Source organism: Mastigoproctus giganteus, chromosome 6, assembly GCF_048544385.1.
Source record: "Mastigoproctus giganteus isolate SK-2022 chromosome 6, ASM4854438v1, whole genome shotgun sequence".
NCBI lineage: Eukaryota > Metazoa > Arthropoda > Arachnida > Uropygi > Thelyphonidae > Mastigoproctus > Mastigoproctus giganteus.
The window spans coordinates 63,640,327-63,661,474 of record NC_143580.1 but is presented as its reverse complement, the minus strand read 5'-3'; the positions used below and the strand labels follow the sequence as shown (position 1 = coordinate 63,661,474).

Sequence of the window (21,148 nt, the reverse complement as noted above, 5' to 3'; positions counted from 1 at the left end):
AATAGAGGTATGTGATGCAGCTTATGTAGCATCAGCCAAAAAAAAAAAAATTTACTACTATTACCATTATTAGTACCGAGCATTATTATTATTAGTACCGACCATATAATGAATGGATTTTATAAACAGCTTTAATGAAAAAGAGCTAAAGATCATCAAGGAGATCAGTGCCCAGCATAGGAGAGTGGCACCAATCTGCACACAAAACAGTTGTGCTGTGTAATTAATTGTTAAATACAATATTTACAATTTTGAATTGTAAATTATAACTATTTTTATTTAATTTCAAACTGATGGTTCATTTTTCTATCTTTTAATATAATACATAAAACTACTTACTTCATTTTGCCTGTCAAATGTACAATGCTGCTACACTCATTGGATAAGTTTTCGCTTCCTGAAATATGTTAAGGGCTTCAGCCTCAAGCAGCGAGAGAGTTTTCACTTCCTGAAACATGTTGGTCAATATCAATTTAACTGATGCTGCGATGTTACTGGATAGTTTGTGGATAATAAAATTCCATGAGATGTGTCTCTCATCTGTTGCTCTTAATTGTGACTTAGAGCTGCTGTTGATCAATATGACTGTAATAACTGCTTAAGTCAACATCCACTACTAGCAACAGGAAATTTACATGTAGTACACTTTGCTTGGCAGTACTCTGCTACTTCTAAATACATGTAAAAATTCTAGTAATAATATTCATCTCAAAAACTATCATGCAGGATGTAAAATGACTACCAATGAGTGACATCCAATATAAAGTCATCACAAACGAACATTTTTCATTTACTTAGATCTCAGCAGAGCTTTTGATACAATCCCACACAGTTACTGTATAAATTGGAGTTGTGCCATTAGAGAGGTTATTATGGATAAAAGGATGCAAGAGACAGAGTAAGTGAGCACTGCCCTATGTGGACTAATGTTATGAGTGGAGTCCCACAAGGTTCAGTACTATGCCTCTCATTGTTTCTACTACTATTACCATTATGTAGGCATTTCAAGTTTCACATGTAAGTATGCAGCTGATAAAAAAGTGATGAGAGTGATTGACAACAATAATCAGGGTATGCTACTTCAGCACCTTCAAGGTGTAGATGATTAAGTCGATGTTATGTAAAAAGGCAACTCATGTTTAACTGAAAAATAAAAGGCCTTGCATCTGAGTACCAGTAATCCTATAGTAGCAACATACCACTTGGATGACACTAACTCAGGATAGCTGATAAAGAAAAGCACTTGATAATAACTGTACAACCTGATATATAAGATTTCAGAATAGCATAACCAGGCCATTAGGACAGCTCGTGGGATTCTGTAAATGATACAAAGGAAATTTTACCAGTAGAGAGAAAGAAATAATTATTCCATTATATAAGGGAATGGCTATACCACATCACAACTGCATACAGAGTTGGAAACCTCATATTAGGAGAGATGTGGATCTGTTGGAGAAGGTACAAAGAACAACAAGGCTGGTTAAGGGTACAAATAGGTAGTCTTATCATAAGAGACTGAAGTTCTGTAAACTATAGCATTTGGCAACCAGGCAATTAAGAGGTGATATGACTGATATGTTTAAAGGATTGAGTAAACTAAATGCTGAGGACATATCTTTACACTTAGTCATAATGCACAGATAACCTTCCTGAGGTAAAGTTTTCACAAACTGTTTCATCAAACCCAGTAAGATGCATAACAGTGGAAGAAGAAGAGTTTTGGAGTCTACCAGTGCTTTGCGAACTATGTTCTTTGATCCAAGCAACAAACTCTCCTCTCTGGTCAGATTTTGACATCCCAGTGTTTACTCCTTGCCCGATTGTCCCATTCAAAACAAAAGCAAGGCATTTTTGTCTTGCCAGAATGCCTTTTTTTTTATCATTTTTTTCACAATCTCACGGCTTCAACACAGGATTAGCAAACTTTATGTGGAGCCTATCATTTATTTTGGTCACTGAATTTCACTCCAAAATAAGCACAATACACATTTTTTTTTACAAATTCTATAATATCTTGTCTTTGCCTCAGGACTACAAAACTTTTAAAAGTATAATAAAATAAGTTTGGATTGTACAAAGACTTGTGTGCGAAGACATTTTACTCACTTTTGAGCAAAGGTTTGACAAGATAACCTCAAAAATAAACTGAACTCACACTGATAAACACTGCTGTATATATCTCTCTCAAGGTCAAGAAACAAATGACTGAAAGCAGTGTTGCCAACATGTGAAGGTTTAGTTTACAAATTCCCAGGATTTACTTCTAAATTAATACATTCAATAATATCTAATACAACTCATGACATCAACTTAAGTGATTTGTGAAAAAAAAAACAGTACGTGATAAAAAAAGCACAAATAACATTTCTGAAATCAGCATAAAAAATTGGGTTAAAAACAACTATTAGTCTGCAAACATCAAAAACTGTGTAGTGGACAGAAATCATGGCATAGGGATACCTAACTTAGTAATAGGTAGGCCCACCTATCACCCAGATAAGGGCAGTCACAGCACGAGGCATTGAGTCCACTAGTTCGTGAAAGCATTCCACGGGTATTACCATCCGTGCTTACTGCACTGCTGTCCATAATTCCGTCGCATTCCTGGGTGGAGGATCCAAAGCTTGAATGGACCATTCTACAGCATCCCAAATATGCTCCACAGGGTTCATGTCCAATGAATGAACAGGCCACTGCATGGTGGCAAAATCTGCGGAATGCTCTTCGAACGATGTTCTAGTCACCGTGGCTCTGCGAGGAGGCGCACTGTCCTGCTGGAAGAATCCATTGTCCTGTGGGTGCAAGATGACTATGAAGGGATGCAGATGGTCTGCAAGGATGGACATGTAATTTGGACCATTCAGAGATGTTGCGTCTAGAAGTACCAGAGGTCCCAATGTGTGCCAGCTGAATATGCCCCGGACCATTACCAACCATCCACCTGCCTGAACAGTTCCTTGTTGACATGTCGAGTGCATACCTTCATGCAGTTTCCACAAGATACGCACCCTCCCATCCACTCAAAATAACTGAAAACAGTACTCATCGGACCAGGAGACCAGTCTCCAATCACTCAAAGTCCACTGCCAATGTTCTTTCGCCAGTTGAGATGTAGAGTCCTGTGTCGTGGCATTAGCAATGGGACTCTGGTGGGTCCGTGGCTTTCATAACCTACTGCGGCTAATGGTTGCCTGATGGTCTTAGTGGAGACATTTCTAGCACCTCCCTCATTGAAGCAAGCAGTGATTTATGCGACTGTCACTGGACCCCGCCTGCTGCTGTGAGAGTTTGAGAGCTGGCAGCACCTCATGTACGATTGCCGGCTCTATGATGACCTTTGCTGCCAGCTCATCTCCAGGATCACCTTCTTGCCCAGAGACAGGGAAAAGCACCTACTCTAGAGTAAAGAGCAATACATTGCGTTCTCCAAATTCACAGAAGACCTCTACAAGAGGAGACATACCCTCATCGTACAACCAAACCATGACCAACAGCAATAAAACAAATTCAAGCTGAGAACTGATAATGATGAGGTGCCATGACTGGTGCATCGCGGAACCTACAAGGAAACCGACTCTACTAATAATAAAGGACACGGCTTACAACCACTTGAATGACCTCAACTCTGGACTTGTGAAAGGAATACACCGACCTGGACCGTGCAGTTGGCTGCGACCAAGCCATATTGGTGAACAAAATCGAGCACCTGACTCGATTACTTTAAACCCAAACCCAGGCGGGAAGAGAGGAAACACCCTGTCCCCCCCCTCTCATCGCCGACCCTCCTTTTCCTTCTGGTGAGGCACCCGCGTACTTCTACCTTTACCCCCCAGCCTTCTGCCTCTCCTCCCCCACTCTACCTATACACAACGCGAACGCCCTACATCCTAAATTAATCAAATCCAAAATAATTTTTCCCCAGTCTCGGCCCATCACACGCATTGCCTTGCTCCTGCCGTTTGAATGCATGGACGCTACGTTCTGCATGCAAACATTCAAAGTAATTACAACTGCATGGATATATATATATATATCCATGTCCAAAGGGATAGCAAATACTAATTCATGTAAATAGCAACAACTAACTCATGTTAAAAGTAATAGACAACACATGTAAATAACAAACTACCAATTCGTGTATATATTATTTTCACCACGTAATTTCTAATAAATCAGAAGTATTCCCCCCGGACTCAGCCCCCACCCCCGGCCTACGTAGAAATCAGACCTCTCATCTCATGACCTACAAATTGCATCGCATTGCAACAATTTCAATTAACAATAGGCGCGGCTGCACACTCAAAACCAACCCTGTTATATAACAAACAGAGAATGGGACTAACCCCTCTTTTTCTGACAGACCACCAACGGACAGATACCACAAGTATAACTCTTCTCCCTTATTCTGATAATTACCCATTGGGCTTTGTTTCTCCTCCACCAGTTTGCTGATTACAATGCTAAGATTAAAGTTTTTCTAAAAATTAAAATTATCTGATATTACAAATTAAATTATATCTATCCATATTCAATTAACTAAATAATTTATAAGAGCAAAAATAGTCTCAATACAATGGCAAAACTGATAAGGAGTTAACAGAAACAGGTAATTATGAGACATTCCTTTAATCTGGCTATCGAGCCGCTCAAATCCCCCGATGAAGTAGCGGGCAGATAACCAGGTAAAGGAATGTTTAGTTGATATTGATTTGATGTTTAATTAATGCTATTTAAAGTTTGTTAAAATAATTATAATTTTAACTTTAACTTCATTAAGTATTAATCATATCTTTAATACCATTACAGACCCCCAGGAATAGGTTAGACTACACATTCTAACTGAATCTCCTGTTCCGTTTACACCTTAATACCTTTATAGAAAATAAATACCAGAAAATTGAAGTAGTTTAAACAATCAAACTATATATATATATATATATATATATATATATATATATATACATACACACACACACACACACACACACACACTTATATATGTATATCTTCAATTTTTTTTTTTTTTTAGGTCCTAGCCGCAGAAATCTCAGGAAATTAAGCAGCAGGACTTGCCAGAGTAACGTGGAGGCAGACCAGTCAGTTCCTGCTCTGCCTCCACGGGGCAAAAGTGGGGCAACGTCGGGCCTCAGCAGGGGCCCAGCGGCTAAATGACCAGATGAACAACTGTGCACGACACCACACAAATGCAATTCCCACACACTTTTAAATCTCTGGCTCTTCAGTCAACTGGTTCGCCCACAATGTAAACTATGCAGAGATGGGGGAACCCCTGGTGCCGTTTGACCCTAAACACACTTTCACTTCACTTCCTCCAGTTGGTGGAACAATGGGAAACAGATGTCGACGGTCACTTTCATTCACTAACTTTCTCCACTCACAGCACTGTCCATGATGAAATGTTATTCCGGAAATGGCGCATTTCTGATACACTCTTGATATTGTCAAACGGGGATAGTGCAACTTCTGTATCACCTCCACAATAGAGTAACCCATACGATGGGCACCCACTATCATTCCTCTTTCAAATTCAGTTAACCCACGACGTTTATCCATACTAACATCAAATTACCATCTACGTGAATGCAGTGATGCAGTGTAACTATACACCTGCCAAGCGGTGGGTTCATCCACTAGCAAGAGGGGTGACAGCATCACATTGCCCAAGAACCAGATATCCCATGAATTCTGTCCTTTCAGTGTATATAAGCTATCTTGCTATCATCATTTTACAAATACTAAAACCAATCTTTATAATAGCATCATAGCACAAATTGATTGAAATTAGTAAACAAACTGGTCCAGAAATAAAAACTAACGTTCCCAGCATAGCATGTTATAGTTAACCTCTTTTCTTGGGCTTAAAAAAAAAAAGAGTAAAAGACAATACTGAACATAAAAAAATTAAAATAAAACAAACGATAATAGCCAATAACAAAATGGAAGTAAGTTAGGTAAAGTATGCAAGTACTGAATTCCATTATTTCGGCAGCATCCTTTTTTTTTTTTTTTTTTTTTTTTCGTTTTCTAAATTAGTTGAATTTTTCCACTTTATAAGACTAATCAATGGGAAAGTTAATTTTTTATCACTTAACTAATTAATAATATATAAAAATAATAATTTTCATTTCACTGTATGCAATTCACAACTTAACACTCAACATTCAGTCAACCTGTTGATCCATGAAATTAATATGAATTTCATGGGTCATCGATGATTTAAACAACAAACAAATAGTAACATGCACCCCACAATGTAATATGAAATCATCATTTTTATAGTCTATGATATTTCATCCTGGCTTTTAGTAAAAATTGACAAGTAATGGTATATCATGGATCTTCTGTAATTAGTGATAGTGAGATACTATGGAGTTCAGCATTGTGACCCCTTACTGTTTTTTGATGTTTATTCATGATACTGATGTACATATATCAAGTTTGATATCTGACTTTGCTTATGATACAAAGGTGAGCAGGGTGCACCATTACATTAATCAAGGTATGCCATTTCAAGATCAAGACATAGGTATAGAAGCTGAAAAATAGCAATTTAGGTGTGATGGGGATAAATACAAGGCATATTTCAGTAATAGTAATTCCAGAATAAAATGCTTTTTAGTGAAAATGCATATAGGTAATTGTACAGTCCAATATGAAAATCTTTGAGCAGGGGAAATATGCTGCTAAAACAGCTCATAGGATTATGTTAATGATATAGAAAAACCTTGCCAGCAGGCACAAATGATAATTATCCTACTGCATAAAGCAGTGGTTAGGCCACTTACGGATCATCTATGATGAATAACAGCTTTATAAACCACACTTTGGGAACATAATTAGTTTTTAATTGATTTTAATTGATTAATTGGTACAAATTCATTATGATGTAGCAAACACATGTCCATTATTCACAAATATAATTTTAAAAATGAAGGGGAGCAAACTGTGCTTACAAAAGAAGTAAAAAATGGTTCACAAATCCCGAAATTAGATAATACAATGCTAATAAAAGTAAATAATGAATATGAATTGCATTTGAATGAAACACTGGTAATTACAAAATTTAAATTACACCTTGAACGAATGTTAAACACCACGGCACACATGTTTGTTGTTTGTTTGTTATTTGGTTTTTAGGAGCATTAGCAACTAAGGCCATATTGCTCCGGGAATATGCGGTGGTTATTCCCTGACCTTTCCGCATCCTCCGTATTTGGTGGTGACGGGCTCGAACCCTGGTCTAATCAAGAAGCGTGTGCTACGCACTGCTGCTCCTTCCCACCTGGCTACGGAGGCGCCACGGCACACATGTAGAGCTTGGATTAAAAGCATTTATCATACCCTCACTTAATAGAATAGGATAGTTTAATCACCTAACTATTCCATAATACATTAACCACCATTCCGTCACTCATTTCAGATGCTGTTACAGGAGTATTCCTGTAACAGCAACTGAAATGAGTGAACCATGAAAAGCAGTAGTTTTCTTATTGCTACAAGATTAATGATTTTCACAAATATTAACTTCTTCCAAGTTCATTTTAATATTAGTAGTGGCAAATGATGCAAACAGTAAATCGTATACAGCTTCAACAAAAAAAAACAAATAAAACTTCCCATATCAACTGTCCATTCCCGCTAATAATCTGTCTAATTCTTCCTTAAATTTCTTCAAACTACCCACTTCCACAAACCAGAGAGAAGTTTGTTACAATAACAACTACCCTCTGGCTTAAAGCAAATTTTTGCAAATTTATCCTTAAACCATCCTGCTTCAATTTAAATTTATGCCCCTTTATGTGTGTTGTTGTATGAACTAGAGTGAGCATGCCATTAACATTTAGTTTACTCCAACCATTAAAAACCTTAAACATCTGAATCAAGATCTCCTTGCAGGTAGCTAATTTCCAGATGATACAATTTGCAGAACTGAAGAATTTCTTGCAAAGGACACCCTATTGTTCCCTCACTAATCTTAATGATTTCTGCACTAATTCCGACAGATCCATGTCCTTAAAATGACGCCTCCAGACCTATATGCAGTACTTAAGATGTAGCCTAATCATAGCCTGTTTCAATGGGATAATCACTTCCTTATCCCAGCTTGAAAAATTTCAGCATATTTAAAAACCATGAGCTGTCCAAACAACCCATCAGCAAATGCTCAGAGCACTTTGTGTCTAACTACACAATAATCTTTTTCATACTCTACTACCTTTAGTGTGGTACAACATAGTTGGTACATTATTCTTGGATTACTAATACCCGTATACAAAATCTTACATTTGCCAAAGTTAAATTACAATTACCACTTCTCAACCCATCTGCCTAATTAGTTTAGATCTTGCTTGCAGTAGCATACCCATAGTACTGTTATTCATTGTCTTATTATGAGTGATTTAAATTTGCCTTTAATAGATTGGAGCAAATGGGAAGGAAACGCCAAAGGGGACAAAATTTTTAAATCAACTAGATGATCGTTATTTGTATCAACATGTCAGGGAAAGCTAGGGAGAATATTTTCCCTAAATACAGTAAACCCCGGCCATTCGCAGTATCTGTATTCGCAGTTTCGCGTATTTGCGGTCACTGATTTAACATAAAATGAAACCTAAAAAAATGTGAATTTTAAAGCACCGTGAACATTTTCCGCCATAAAAAAACATGGGTGTGGCTAAAATTATCTTTCCCAGTCAAAACAGCGCTCGGTGGGCGGGGGAGGGGAGGGGTGACAAAATTGCGAGCGTGGATGTTTCTCACTAATCCTTGTTCAGTATGTGTTATGTGCTTGTCATGGAAGTTTGTTTGTTGTTTGGTTTTTAGGAGCATTAGCAACTAGGCCATATTGCTCCGGGGTTATGCGGTGGTCATTCCTTGATCTTTCCGCATCCTCCGTATTTGGTGGTCACGGGCTCGAACCCCGGTCTCATCAAGAAGCATGTGCTACGCACTGCCACTCCTGCCCACGGAGGCGCCTTGTCATGGAAGGTTTGCTTTTAATTTATATGCTTATAAATTTAATAAATTTATCAATTTATAAATTGATATGCTTACAAAAGTGATAAATCTACCGTTTTGCAGTGTAAAACAGACTTTTTCGAGTGTGTTAACGGAAGAAAGTGACTTTATTGTGGACAAGTTCTTTCTAACCCGTACAAAAATATGGCTACGAATAACAAGGGAAATGTGAAAAGATCAAAGAAGGTGGTGATGACATTAGCGAATAAAATTGAGTTATTAGACAAAATTTCTAATGGTGACAGTGTCTCCTCAGTGGCAAAACATTATAAAATCTATGTGTCAACGGTACAATCAATCAAGAAATCGGAAGAAAAAATCTGCCATAGTGTCCGTGAAAACGCGCTAATTGCTTCAAAAATTTGCTCTGTAACTTGTGATGTTAAATTAGAAAAGGAAAAAGCTTTAAATCTGTGGAAAGAAGAGCGAACTCAAAATAAAATTCCGTTAAGTTCACTCATCACTCGTGAAAAGTCAAAACTCCTTTATCAACACTTTAGCGAAACTGGTGATAGCACTGGCGGGATACGTTTTTTAGCTAGCAAAGGCGCTGGTTTGATAGATTTGTTTGAAATTTCTAATAAATACAGTCGAACTTCCCTATAACGAATTTGATAAATCCGGCGAAAAAATTCGTTATAGAGAAATTTCGTTATACAGAGAATATCTTTTTTATTAGAAATTGTTATCTAATTAGAAAATGAAAACGAATCTACATTTATTTTTAATGTATTTTATTCTTGATTTTTTAAGGAGTCCTTATGTGCTGTAATGTAATAACTAGATCGTATGTATTTATTTCAAAAACATACTTATTTAAATTACATTTACACAATTTTCTCCGGTAAGTATCACACATTGTTTGTGATTAGTGGAGTTCGAAGAATGGTAGAGACAGCAGATGAATTTGACACAATGAAGTAGAGAGATTTTAAGCCAGAGAAGGATTCCATTCCTATGAGAATAATTTCACTGACATGATCAGAGGAAACGTTGACATCAGAAGTTTTGAAAAAGTAGTCCAACCAAGGAAAAGAAATCTCTCAGGTTATCCCATTTTGCATTATTGTAATGCCAAATAATATGAGGTTGGGAATAGCCATGAGATGAAGGCTCCATTGGAGAAGAGACAATCACCAAGTTGTGATCAGAGGTACCTAAAGGACCAGTCACTTCGACGGTGTTGTTTGTGAGAAAAAAAAATCAAGTGTGTTGGCTGTGTGGTTAGGATTGTCCGGTATTCTTGTAGATAATTGTACAATCTGTGCAAGGTCATTAGAAATTGCAAAAGCCTCAGCATCTCGACCAGCTGGGTCGATGTGACTAGAAAACGGAAGCCAGGCTGGAGTTGTAAACATTAAAATCACCAAGGAAAATTACATCACTGTTAGGAAAGTTGGACAGAAGAAAGTCAAGTTGCAAAGAGAGGAAGTCAAAGAGCTCCAAGTGATTAGTGGAGTTGGAAGAACGGTAGAGACAGCAGATGAATTTGACACAACGAGGTAGAGAGATTTTAAGCCAGAGAAGATTCCAAATTACCAATTCTCTGACAGGGAATATCGGAACGGACATAAGCACAATTACCACCTTTGAGGCGAAAGGAATCATACAGTGAATAATTTGGGTAACTGAAATGAACAGTATTTGAATCAACCGATAACTGAGATTCTGTCAAAAAAATTACATGAGTTTTGGCAGACTGCAAGTAGAATTGGACATCATTGAAATTAGAATTGAGACCACGTATATTTGCGAAACGAACTAGGAAGTGTTTGGGAGGTTTAGATCTTTTCGTAGATAAGCTTACTCTATTAGTTTGACAATTCATGGTGTATTCAATAGTAAGAAAAAGTGGGGCAGAAATGCTGTATGAACTAATGAAATTTTTGGATATGGCGTAGATATGGTACAAATATACCCAGATCCTTGACATAACATGGCCTCGACAATGCCCCCCGCATACACACTACTCAGACTCCCTCCAGTCACTATCTGGAAGAGTAGAGGTAGCAAGATTATACACTAGCTGAACAGAAGCCTCCAAAAGAGTTACCAATAGGTTCGGTCCGGTGTACTAACTAGCGGTCGGCCTGTGAACACCGTTTTGGAGCTGTACCCTCAAAATGTAAGGAAGATTGAATCTCGCCATGATGTTCATCATAACCTCAAAAGTCATCAATCATACTGCATGATGGAAGAGGTGGGGAAGAGTTGACCGGGACTTAGCTCTGGAGACTAAACATGGGTTCCACCACTTCAAGCCTCCAATAAGCAAAGTGGTGGTATTGCACCGGTTGATGAGAGTCATCTACTACCTAGTACTGCCTGGTAGCACAGAGGGGGGCATTCCTCCATGTGGTGTGGGCGCCACACCTCAACCCCTGCTTACATTGGTTCATACCTGTGTGGTCACCCACAGTGTGCTTGTGCATGGAGGTTATACCCAGGATTACTAACAGTCCCACTATCGTGTGAAGGTGCAAGCAGAGGATTTGGCTGTCACAGACTGTCCGGACTCTACCGAAATTGGGTCTACTTGACTTGAATATCACCCAAATATCAGTTCCATCAGCGTTTTAGACTCCCAAGGTAGTACAGCTTGTCTGGCATATCTGAGAGAATGTTTGTGACATCCTCAAGGATACTACCAACATGTACAATATCACCTTTTATGCCCATAAAAGATGATAGTCTCTCTACAATGTCAAACATTTTTATGAAGACAAATTGTTTCTATCCTTCTGTTTTAATAACACCTGCTGAAGTTCTCTTACAAGATGTAATAAAAAAATTATAAATAAATAAATAAACAAACAAATTCTAAGCATCAGGAAAATTTCCACAACTTAAAACAGTTAATGGACTTGTCTGAAAATTTGTATACCAATACCTCATGGTGATACTATACATTAAGCATCCAGTTTATTAGGTACACTGACCTAACATCATCTTTAGCTCTCAGAACAGCCTCAAGTCAGCATGTTATAAACTAAAGTGGTCTAAAGTATTTTAAAAGGATTTTAGTCCATGCAAACCATTGCATCCCAGAGTTTCCTTGGCGCAAATGGCAGAAGATCCCTGCTGCAAACAGCTTGTTCCATCTCATCCCAAAAATGTTTAATCAGACTGATTCAGTTACTGAACAGCCCAATGGTAAAGAACAACGGTACACGACACTACACATATACAAGGCCCATATAACTTTAAACCTTTGGCATTGACAGTGTTCTGTTTCACACCTACAATGTATACTACATGTAGATGGGGGGAACTCCTGGTGCCGTTTGACACTAAATACACTGCTGCCCAATAGTAAAGTCACTCTCATGTTCCTCTAACTATTCCTGAACAATCTGTGATTTTCAACATGGCACATTATCCTGCTGGCGGTAGCCATTATCAGATGCTAAACTGTAAGCATGAAGGGATGTGCACTGGCCAGCAACAATGTTCAAGTAAACTGTGATATTCCGCTGTTGATCCACCAGTAGAAGGAAACCTATCACACGCAACTAAACCACTTCCCACACCATTTCACTTCCACCGTTGGCCTGCAGTTTTGACACCTGCATGCAGGGTTCAATGAGTGATTCCCATTGCTCTTGCCATATCCTGGTCCTCCAAGCAGCAGTGAAAAATTGGAAATATGGACTCATGAGAACAGATGAGCTTTATTCATTCCTAAAATATGTAATGATTGTATTCTTTTGCCTACTGTACCAGTAACTGCTTCTTTTTAGCTGATAAGAGTGGAACACAGAAAGGTAATCTGCTATTATATCCCATCTGTGGGAGGATCCAATGCACTGCAATGTCTTTGCACACAACTACTATATGCAAGAGCACTATCAATTAACCAATCATCACACATCTAGACTGAATAATTCTTTTCACTTTCCATTGGTCTCTCACATCACCAAGTTGTCCTCAGCCACAGAACTGTCCTGATTGGGTGATTTTGGTTGTTGGACCATTTTCAGTATATTCTGAATGTCAATATTCCCCATGGTATTCACTGTTCTGGGAATGAACCAATGGTCCAAGTTTAGGAGCAACAATCCCAAATGGTGACAGCAAGTAACACATCTACCAAGTTCATACTTAGAAAGACACACTAGAGTAACACAAATCCATCAAACCAAAAACATTAGTATTAGAGGCATATGATGCAAGAAAGCAAGCTTATATAGCATCAGCCAAAAAATAAATAAATAAAAAACTCTTCCCATTTCACCCATCCATTCACTCCAAATGCTTGTCTAGTTCTGCCTTGAACTTATTTAAGTTGTCGACCTCCACCACGACAGATGGAAGTTTGTTGCAACTATCAACCACCCGCTGGCTAAAGCAAATTTCTGGACATCTATTCTACAACTGTCTTTCCTCGATTCAAATTTATGTCCCCTCAGGTGAGTAATCTGAGCAACAGAAAAAATCTCATCAACACTGAGCTTGCTCAAACCATTCAAGGCCTTATACACTTCAATCAGATCACCTTGCAGGTGCCTCATCTTCAGACACTGCAATTTGCAGACCTCAACCCTTTCGTGGTAACAGCAACTCTTTGTTCCATTCACCAATCTAGAGTATCAGAAACATAGATTATCACAGTGGAAAACTGTTTCTTGAATCATCACTTCATAACATAGCTTTCCAACATTCCACAGCCCAATTACAATGAGTTGTGCAACAAAAAAGTTAATGATATGGTGCATGGTTTTCATACCACAACTCTTCCATAAAATTCAATTGTGTGTTTTATCTTTGTACTAATATCAGTTCCTGATGCCACCCTAAACTCTTGGTTTTCAGTATTTAATGAGCACTGATGGATCTGCTGTTATTTGTTATTTGGTTTTTAGGAGCATTAGCAACTAAGGCCATATTGCTCCGGGATATGCGGTGGTCAATCCCTGACCTTTCCGCATCCTCCATATTTGGTGGTGACGGGCTCGAACCCCGGTCTAATCAAGAAGTGTGTGCTACGCACTGCTGCTCCTTCCCACCTGGCTGCAGAGGCGCCGCCGATGGATCTGCTAAACACCCAAATGCTCTTCTGTCAATTTCTGTGGTCTAACTGAATGTTTCCTGGTTTCGATAGCACTATGATAATTTGGTTATTCATCAGCCACTGTTGATCTACAGTACTGCAGTTTTGTTGCAATGGCACAAAAAGAATGACTGGTATGACAGCATTCTATTATAAATTGCCATTAGATGTCACTAAGCTTAACCCATATTTACTACTGTATTTTATTACTCTGCTTACATCTAGCGGTTATCTTAATGCTTTTGACAATATTGAGTGTATGTGTGTGCTGATTATGTAACATTTTGTATATATCCAATTATCTAAAAGTTAGTAAAGAAATATTTACTTTGCTTAAAAAAGTTACTAAAGAAATATCTATAGCATTTAATTTAAAATGAGAGAATATTCCATAGAAACAGATTTTGGTTGAAAATGGCTAAATATGACCTACAACTAGTGAACCATCATAGCATTAGCTACTTTTCTTAAAAAAGTAGCTAATACTTTTCATAGCATTAGCTACTTTTTTTTTCTTAGCCAAAGACTTCACATAATCTGTCTTAGCTTGCCTAACTGCCTTAATGATTTGATTGCAGACAAATTTGTAGTTACTGTATGCATCTGTGTCCCTTCCTAATTTATAATCATCTGATGCATTCTTCTTCTATGCCACTATCCTCATCAGTTCATTGGAAAACCATTTAGATCTAAAACTTGAACATCTTTCAGATGGGATAAAAAGCTTAGTGATTTCTGTGATTACTTTGCCGAATACTTCCCATTTGGAATTTGCAATTAATAATATCATCAGCTAGTCCCACTAAATAGAATTTATAAATTGTCTAACACCACCGTAGTCAACTTTATGAATGCAAAATCCCTCCCCTTTGACAGCAGTTATATCTTTAAGTAGATCCCACATCATTACACTATGATCACTACCACCTAGTGGTTCCTTTATCTGAAGATTGCTAATGCAGTAAGAGTCTGTGCTAATAATCAGATCAAGAGTACTGCTTTCTTTCAATGCCTCTATAACATGATGGTGTATAGAAACATCCATCCAGTAAAGCTTTGCTAGTGCTGAGCTACCCTACTGGCCATTCTATTTGTCTGTATAGCTGTTCATTATACTCATCAGTCATTATTGTTTTCCCAGAACTTATGTCACACCAAACTGACTCACATTACACTTGCCATCCATCTCAACTGGGCACACTACCTTAGACTCTATGTACTTAGGCAGATATGAATTTTTCTGAGCAGTGCAGACGGGCTGCAAGAGTAGCTCATGGTGTACTGTTGATGATATATAGGAATTTTTCTAGCAGGAATAAGGTGATTATTCCCTTGTATAAGGCAATGGTCAGACCGCACCTAGAGTACTGTATACAGGTCTGGAGGCCTCATTTCAAGAAGGATGTAGAGATGCTGGAACGAGTACAGAGAAGGGCAACAAGATTAGTGAATGGAACAAAGGGGTGCTCTTACGAAAAAAGGTTTACGTTTTGCAAATTACAGTGTCTGGAGACTAGGCACCGGCGAGGTGATCTGATAGAGGTGTATAAAGCCTTGAATGGTTTGAGCATGCTCAATGCTGATGGGATTCTTCCTCTTGCTCAGAATAATCACCTGAGAGGGCATAAATTCAAATTGAGAAAAGACAGATGTAGGATAGACGTGAAGAAATTTGCCTTTAGCCAGGGGGTAGTTGGTTGCTGGAATAGACTTCCATCCCTTGTTGTGGACGTTGATAGCCTAAATAAGTCTAAGGCTCAGCTGGACAGGTATTTCGAACGAACAGAGGGGTGAAGTGGAAGTGGTTATTTTTTATTTATTTATTTATTTATTTATATATATATTTTTTTTGGCTGATGCTGCATAAGCTTGCTTTCTTGCATCAAATGCCTCTACTAATGCTAATGCTAAAAATACTTCTTAACCAGGAGCATAGGCATACCTCCCCCATCTTGTCCTGTCCATCCTTTATGCACAGGTTGTACTCAGCATATTCAAATTCTGTACTTCTTATGTCTGAGTGATACCATGTTTCCAATATCCATACAACATCTACATGTCATTACTTAATCAGTACTTCAAATTCACCAAATTTGCTTACTATACTTCTAGCATCAATGTACAAGTAAGTATATATGCAACTGTTTTTTTTCTTAATAACCCTAACACAGCCCATGTATTTGCTTGCCACAGTGAGGACTCTACCCACCAACAAGCCTTGAAATCCCCAACACTTTGCTTTCAATGATGTCTGTCTTAACATACACATCACATGGATCACTTTCATCTCTGATTGTGGCAGTTGTTAATCTATCAGTCTTTGTATTTTTCCCCCAAAGCTAGCAGTTTTCTAACCCAACTAACACTGGCTTGATAGCATAGCAAATACTCCTGCATCCCTTCTACTTAAGTGTACCCTATCTCTGTAAAAACAGTCTGCCCTATTAACAAGCACAGCACATGCTAGAAAAATTCTACACAATGAATCTTGTATGGTCTCTCTACGGTTAAATATAAGTGAATTGGGAATGCTTTCATCATGTACTCCTGCCTATCATGTCTGGGTGGAATTGCAGTCACTTGCAAATTTAATCCTAACTCGTGACTTTTTCTCAACATTGTTACCCTCTACTTCTAAAGTAAATACTCAGATGGCGTGTCTGTCTGTGGCAGACATACCATGGTCCTATTTCACCTACCTATTTTTTTTAAAAATAGGTATTCTGTTTCCCTGACAATAGCTACTTTCTTTGGGACCTGAACCGTCTGTTGTGAAGGACAACTTCTGTAACTATTTCAGTATTAAAAGTTACTAAAGATATATTTATTTCTTAATTCAAAATGGCTAATCGATCCTAAAGCAACATTTCACAGTAAAATAAATTTAATTTTACAATGTAAACCAGAGAGAGAGTGTAATTTGGAAACTTCTAGATATTCTTGTGTACCTGACAGTAAAAAGGTAAAGGCAAATCACAAGGTACACATATTCACACCAAGGCACACTGCTTTTTCATGTCTTATAGATGTTTCTTTTATCAAGTACTATGAAGTTGATGTTCCCATGCCATTTTCTTTGTTTCTGACCTGATATGGAAGATACAGTAAATGCCATTCCCTGAAATTTATTTGCTATGCTAGAAACACCAAACACTAATACTGAGCTGATTTCTTATTGTCTGGAACACAAGCAAGGATTTCTTTTTTTTTTTTTTTTTTTCATTCTGCTTTGTAAAAAAAATTAAGCCTAAAATACAGATCATCACTTCATCAAAGTTCAACAATCAGCAAGTATAATGAAATTACATTAAATTAAGCATTGTATCAGATTTCTTTCATTTGTTTTTATGAGATGAGATATCATTTAAGAGATTTTACTATAACGTAAATATTATAGTGGATTTTACTATAATGTAAATATTATAACAGATTTTACTATAGTGTACTTACTTGTTTTGTGCGTGATAATATTCCACAAGGTGCTGTAACAATTCAACTCCTTTCTTTGTTTTTATTTCATTAACTTTAATCAAGTACTGTGGAGGGAAAAATAGTTACATGAAGTAACACTCTAAATTTAAAAAAAAAAAAAAAAGCTACAACACTTTTATACATGAGTTCCCAACAAATATTAAAAGAATAATTTCTTCATGGAAATTGTTATTAAAAAGAACTATTTCTCAAATAACTTTCAACTTAACTGCAAGTGAAATGCTGTTGCTGCATAAAAAAAAATTACTGCCACTCCAAACTTCTGAAATTACATATTTTTTTCCCATTCTTTTAACAGATGATGTAAAAATTTTGAAATAAAATTAGCAATAAATATCAGCAATGTTGAGGTAATAAAAGCTATTTTATTTATAAATTATAAATGGCATTCCCTGTGTCACAAATATATCTTTAAAACTTTTGGAGGTATTAAATACCTTTGAGGTAGTTATTGAATAGCATTCAAGTATACGTAACTTGAATAAGTTGTTGTTGTTGTTGTTATTTGGTTTTTAGGAGCATTAGCAACTAAGGCCATATTGCTCCGGGGATGTGCGGTGGTCATTCCCTGACCTTTCCGCATCCTCCGTATTTGGTGGTGACGGGCTCGAACCCCGGTCTAATCAAGAAGCGTGTGCTAAACACGGGTGCTCCTTCCCACCTGGCTACGGAGGCGCCACTTGAATAAGTATAAAAACTGTGCACTGCATTACGTTTTATTTAACCCATTGTTGTTGTTCACCCTAAAGTCATTCTTTCCTTCCTCCCCATTTCTGTTAATTTCTTCTCACTTTTACTCTAAAATCATTCTCTTTGTTCAGGATGAACTCAGTGTTACTGGTTTAATTTTTGTCACAGTTAACTATTAAAAATACCAAAACTCCCTACTAAATAATGTTAAGATGACTGTCAAATATCTTGTATATGATTTCCCACAATGCCAATATATTAATGATTCTGTTTTATCATATTATTATAGAATAAATGGCATTAATTTAAATTAACAACAAATAAAGTACCATCTAACTGCTTAATGTTTAGGATGTTGTGCCATAGCCTTTGTAAAACAAGTGCAACTTTTAAGTTTGTTAGCACTGTACAGTGGGGTCTTGACTTACGATGACATCGACATCTGATATTTTCTGGAACTGATATACCTTCCATACGATCTTTTATTTTAAGGATCGATATTTGCAGGTACCGATGGCTTTCCAATATAGCTGGAATGATACAAGAGTGGAAATTTTCAGATGCTTGGAACACAGTACATCACTCGTAAAATTGTTCTCAACCAATTAGCATCTTTGTTATTCTTCAACAGCATTATTTTTTAACCCATGGAGCAGAACATCACTCGTACAATTGTTTCAGATCTATAATGATCTGAAACTTAAAGCTCCACAATCAGTGGCAGTGCCGTGCGCTTTGAAGACTTTAAAGTCAGCAGGGGCTGGTTCGAGCAATTCATAAAAAGGGCAAATATCAAAAGTGTTTAAAGGCATCCAGTGCTGATAAAAAAGCAGCTGAGAGCTTTAAAATTGAATTCCAACAGTTTGTTGATCAGGACGGTTATCTTTCCCAGCAAGTTTTTAACATTGCCGAAACTGGCCTCCTCTGGAAGTGGATGCCCAGGAACACGTACATCACTAAGGATGAGGTTAGTTTGCCTGAGCAAAAGCCTATGAAAGATAGGCTCACTCTCCTGTTGGGTGCCAATGCCTCTTGAGATTTTAAGCTGAAGCTTTTGCTTGTGTATCACTCTAACACCCCCAGAATATTTAAACAACAAAAGGTCGACAAAAGTTGGGAGTGGTAGATGACTTTCATCAACCGGTGAAATACCACCACTTTGCTTATTGGAGGCTTGAAGTGGTGAAACCCATGTTTAGTCTCTAGAGCAAAGTTTCCGGCATCCCCCACCCCCATACTTTTCCAACCCATGCACGGTACTAAGTACTATAGGTTTTGATACCTTTCGTGTTCGGGGTTTTCATAAAAAAAAAAAAAAAAAAAAATGCATGCTAGGTGTGTTTTGGTGCAGTAACAAGAAGGCCTGGGTTACAGGATGTCTTCAATGAATGGGAGCTTGAAGTTTTCTGTCCTTTGGTGAAGAGTTATCTTGAGAAAAATAAGCATCCTGTGAAAGGCATTCCTCCTACTGGATAATGCGCGAGGCCACGACGCCAACCTTGTTCAATCTCTTGAGGCACAATTTTACTTTGTTTTAGTCAAATTTTTGCCACCCAACACCACTCCACTTCTTCAACCAAACCAGCAAGTGATCGCAAACTTCAAGAAAATCTACACCACTAAAATGTTCACAACTTACTTTGCAGCCACCTCTGGTGAAAATGCTGTCACCTCCAAAGATTTTTGGAGGTCGAAGTACAACATGCTGGACTGTGTAAGGCTGACTGTAAGTTCTTGGAATGATGTTTCCATTAGGTGCTTAAATTTAGCCTGGATAAACATGTGATCTTTAATTATCCATAATGTTAACGGATTTGAAAATGATGGTGCTTTGATAAATGATATTGTCACTCTTGGTAAATCAAAGGTTCTGGAGGTTGCAAAGAGAATGTGGAGGACCTTATTGGCACTCATGGGCATACGCTAACAACAGAGGAGCTACAAGACTTCCCCGAGTCCAAGAAACGTACAAGAGGAGCTTCCTTGGACTTGGGGGCGGTCCCCATGGACTGGAAGTGCACAAATGTATCACCAATTCACAAAGGGGGTTCAAAAGGTGACACAAATAACTATACACCTGTTAGTTTAACTTCTGTTCTAGGGAAAATAGTGGAGTCACTGGTTAAAGAAGCATTGCAGGATCATCTAGACGAGACTGCAGTAATAGTTAAGACACAGCATGGGTTTGTTAAAGGGAGGTCTTGTCTGATCAATCTGATTGGATACTATGATGTGGTCACAAAGGAACTGAATGTCAAAAATAATTTGGATATCATATACTTTGATTTCAGGAAAGCTTTTGATACTGTTGCACATGAAAGACTTCTATACAAATTGGAGAGGTATTGCATTAAGGGTAAGTTGCTACAATGGATAAAGGGATGGTTGAATGGGAGACGACAGAGTGGTAATCAATGGACACTGCTCTTCATGGACAAATGTTATTAGTGGAGTTTCCCAGGCTTCGGTGCCAGGCCCATTGTTGTTTTGTGTATTCATCAATGATAGTGATGAAGGTATAACAGGATTAATGTCCAAGTTTGCAGATGATTCAAAGGTTGGCAGGATTGTTAACGACAGTAAAGACAGTATGCTTCTCCAACTGAATCTAGACCAATGATATCAGAAATGGAAATTGAAGTTTAACATTGACAAATGCAACGTACTGCATATGGGTTGCAATAACCCAAGAGAAACATAACAACTATGTGGTAATACAATCAGGGAAGTGGAAAGTGAAAAGGAGCTGGGGGTAATTGTGCAGTCAAATATGAAGTTTGCTGAGAGTGCAGACGGGCTGCCAGGGCAGGTCATGGAGTCTTGTCAATGATATATAGGAATTTTGCTAGCAGGGACAGGGAGGTGATTATCCTG

At 37.8% G+C, this 21,148-nt stretch overlaps 1 protein-coding gene across 3 annotated transcripts in view; it reads right to left on the bottom strand.

Moving 5' to 3' along the window:
- Asap (ArfGAP domain of ASAP) overlaps positions 1–21,148 on the bottom strand; it is a 673,774-nt gene that overhangs the window by 542,789 nt on the left and 109,837 nt on the right. For all 3 annotated transcript variants that reach the window (XM_090375988.1, XM_090375990.1, XM_090375989.1), the window contains exon 9: positions 17,543–17,628. In XM_090375988.1, the coding sequence (XP_090232114.1) occupies positions 17,543–17,628 (86 nt within the window). The remainder of the gene's footprint in view (positions 1–17,542; positions 17,629–21,148) is intronic.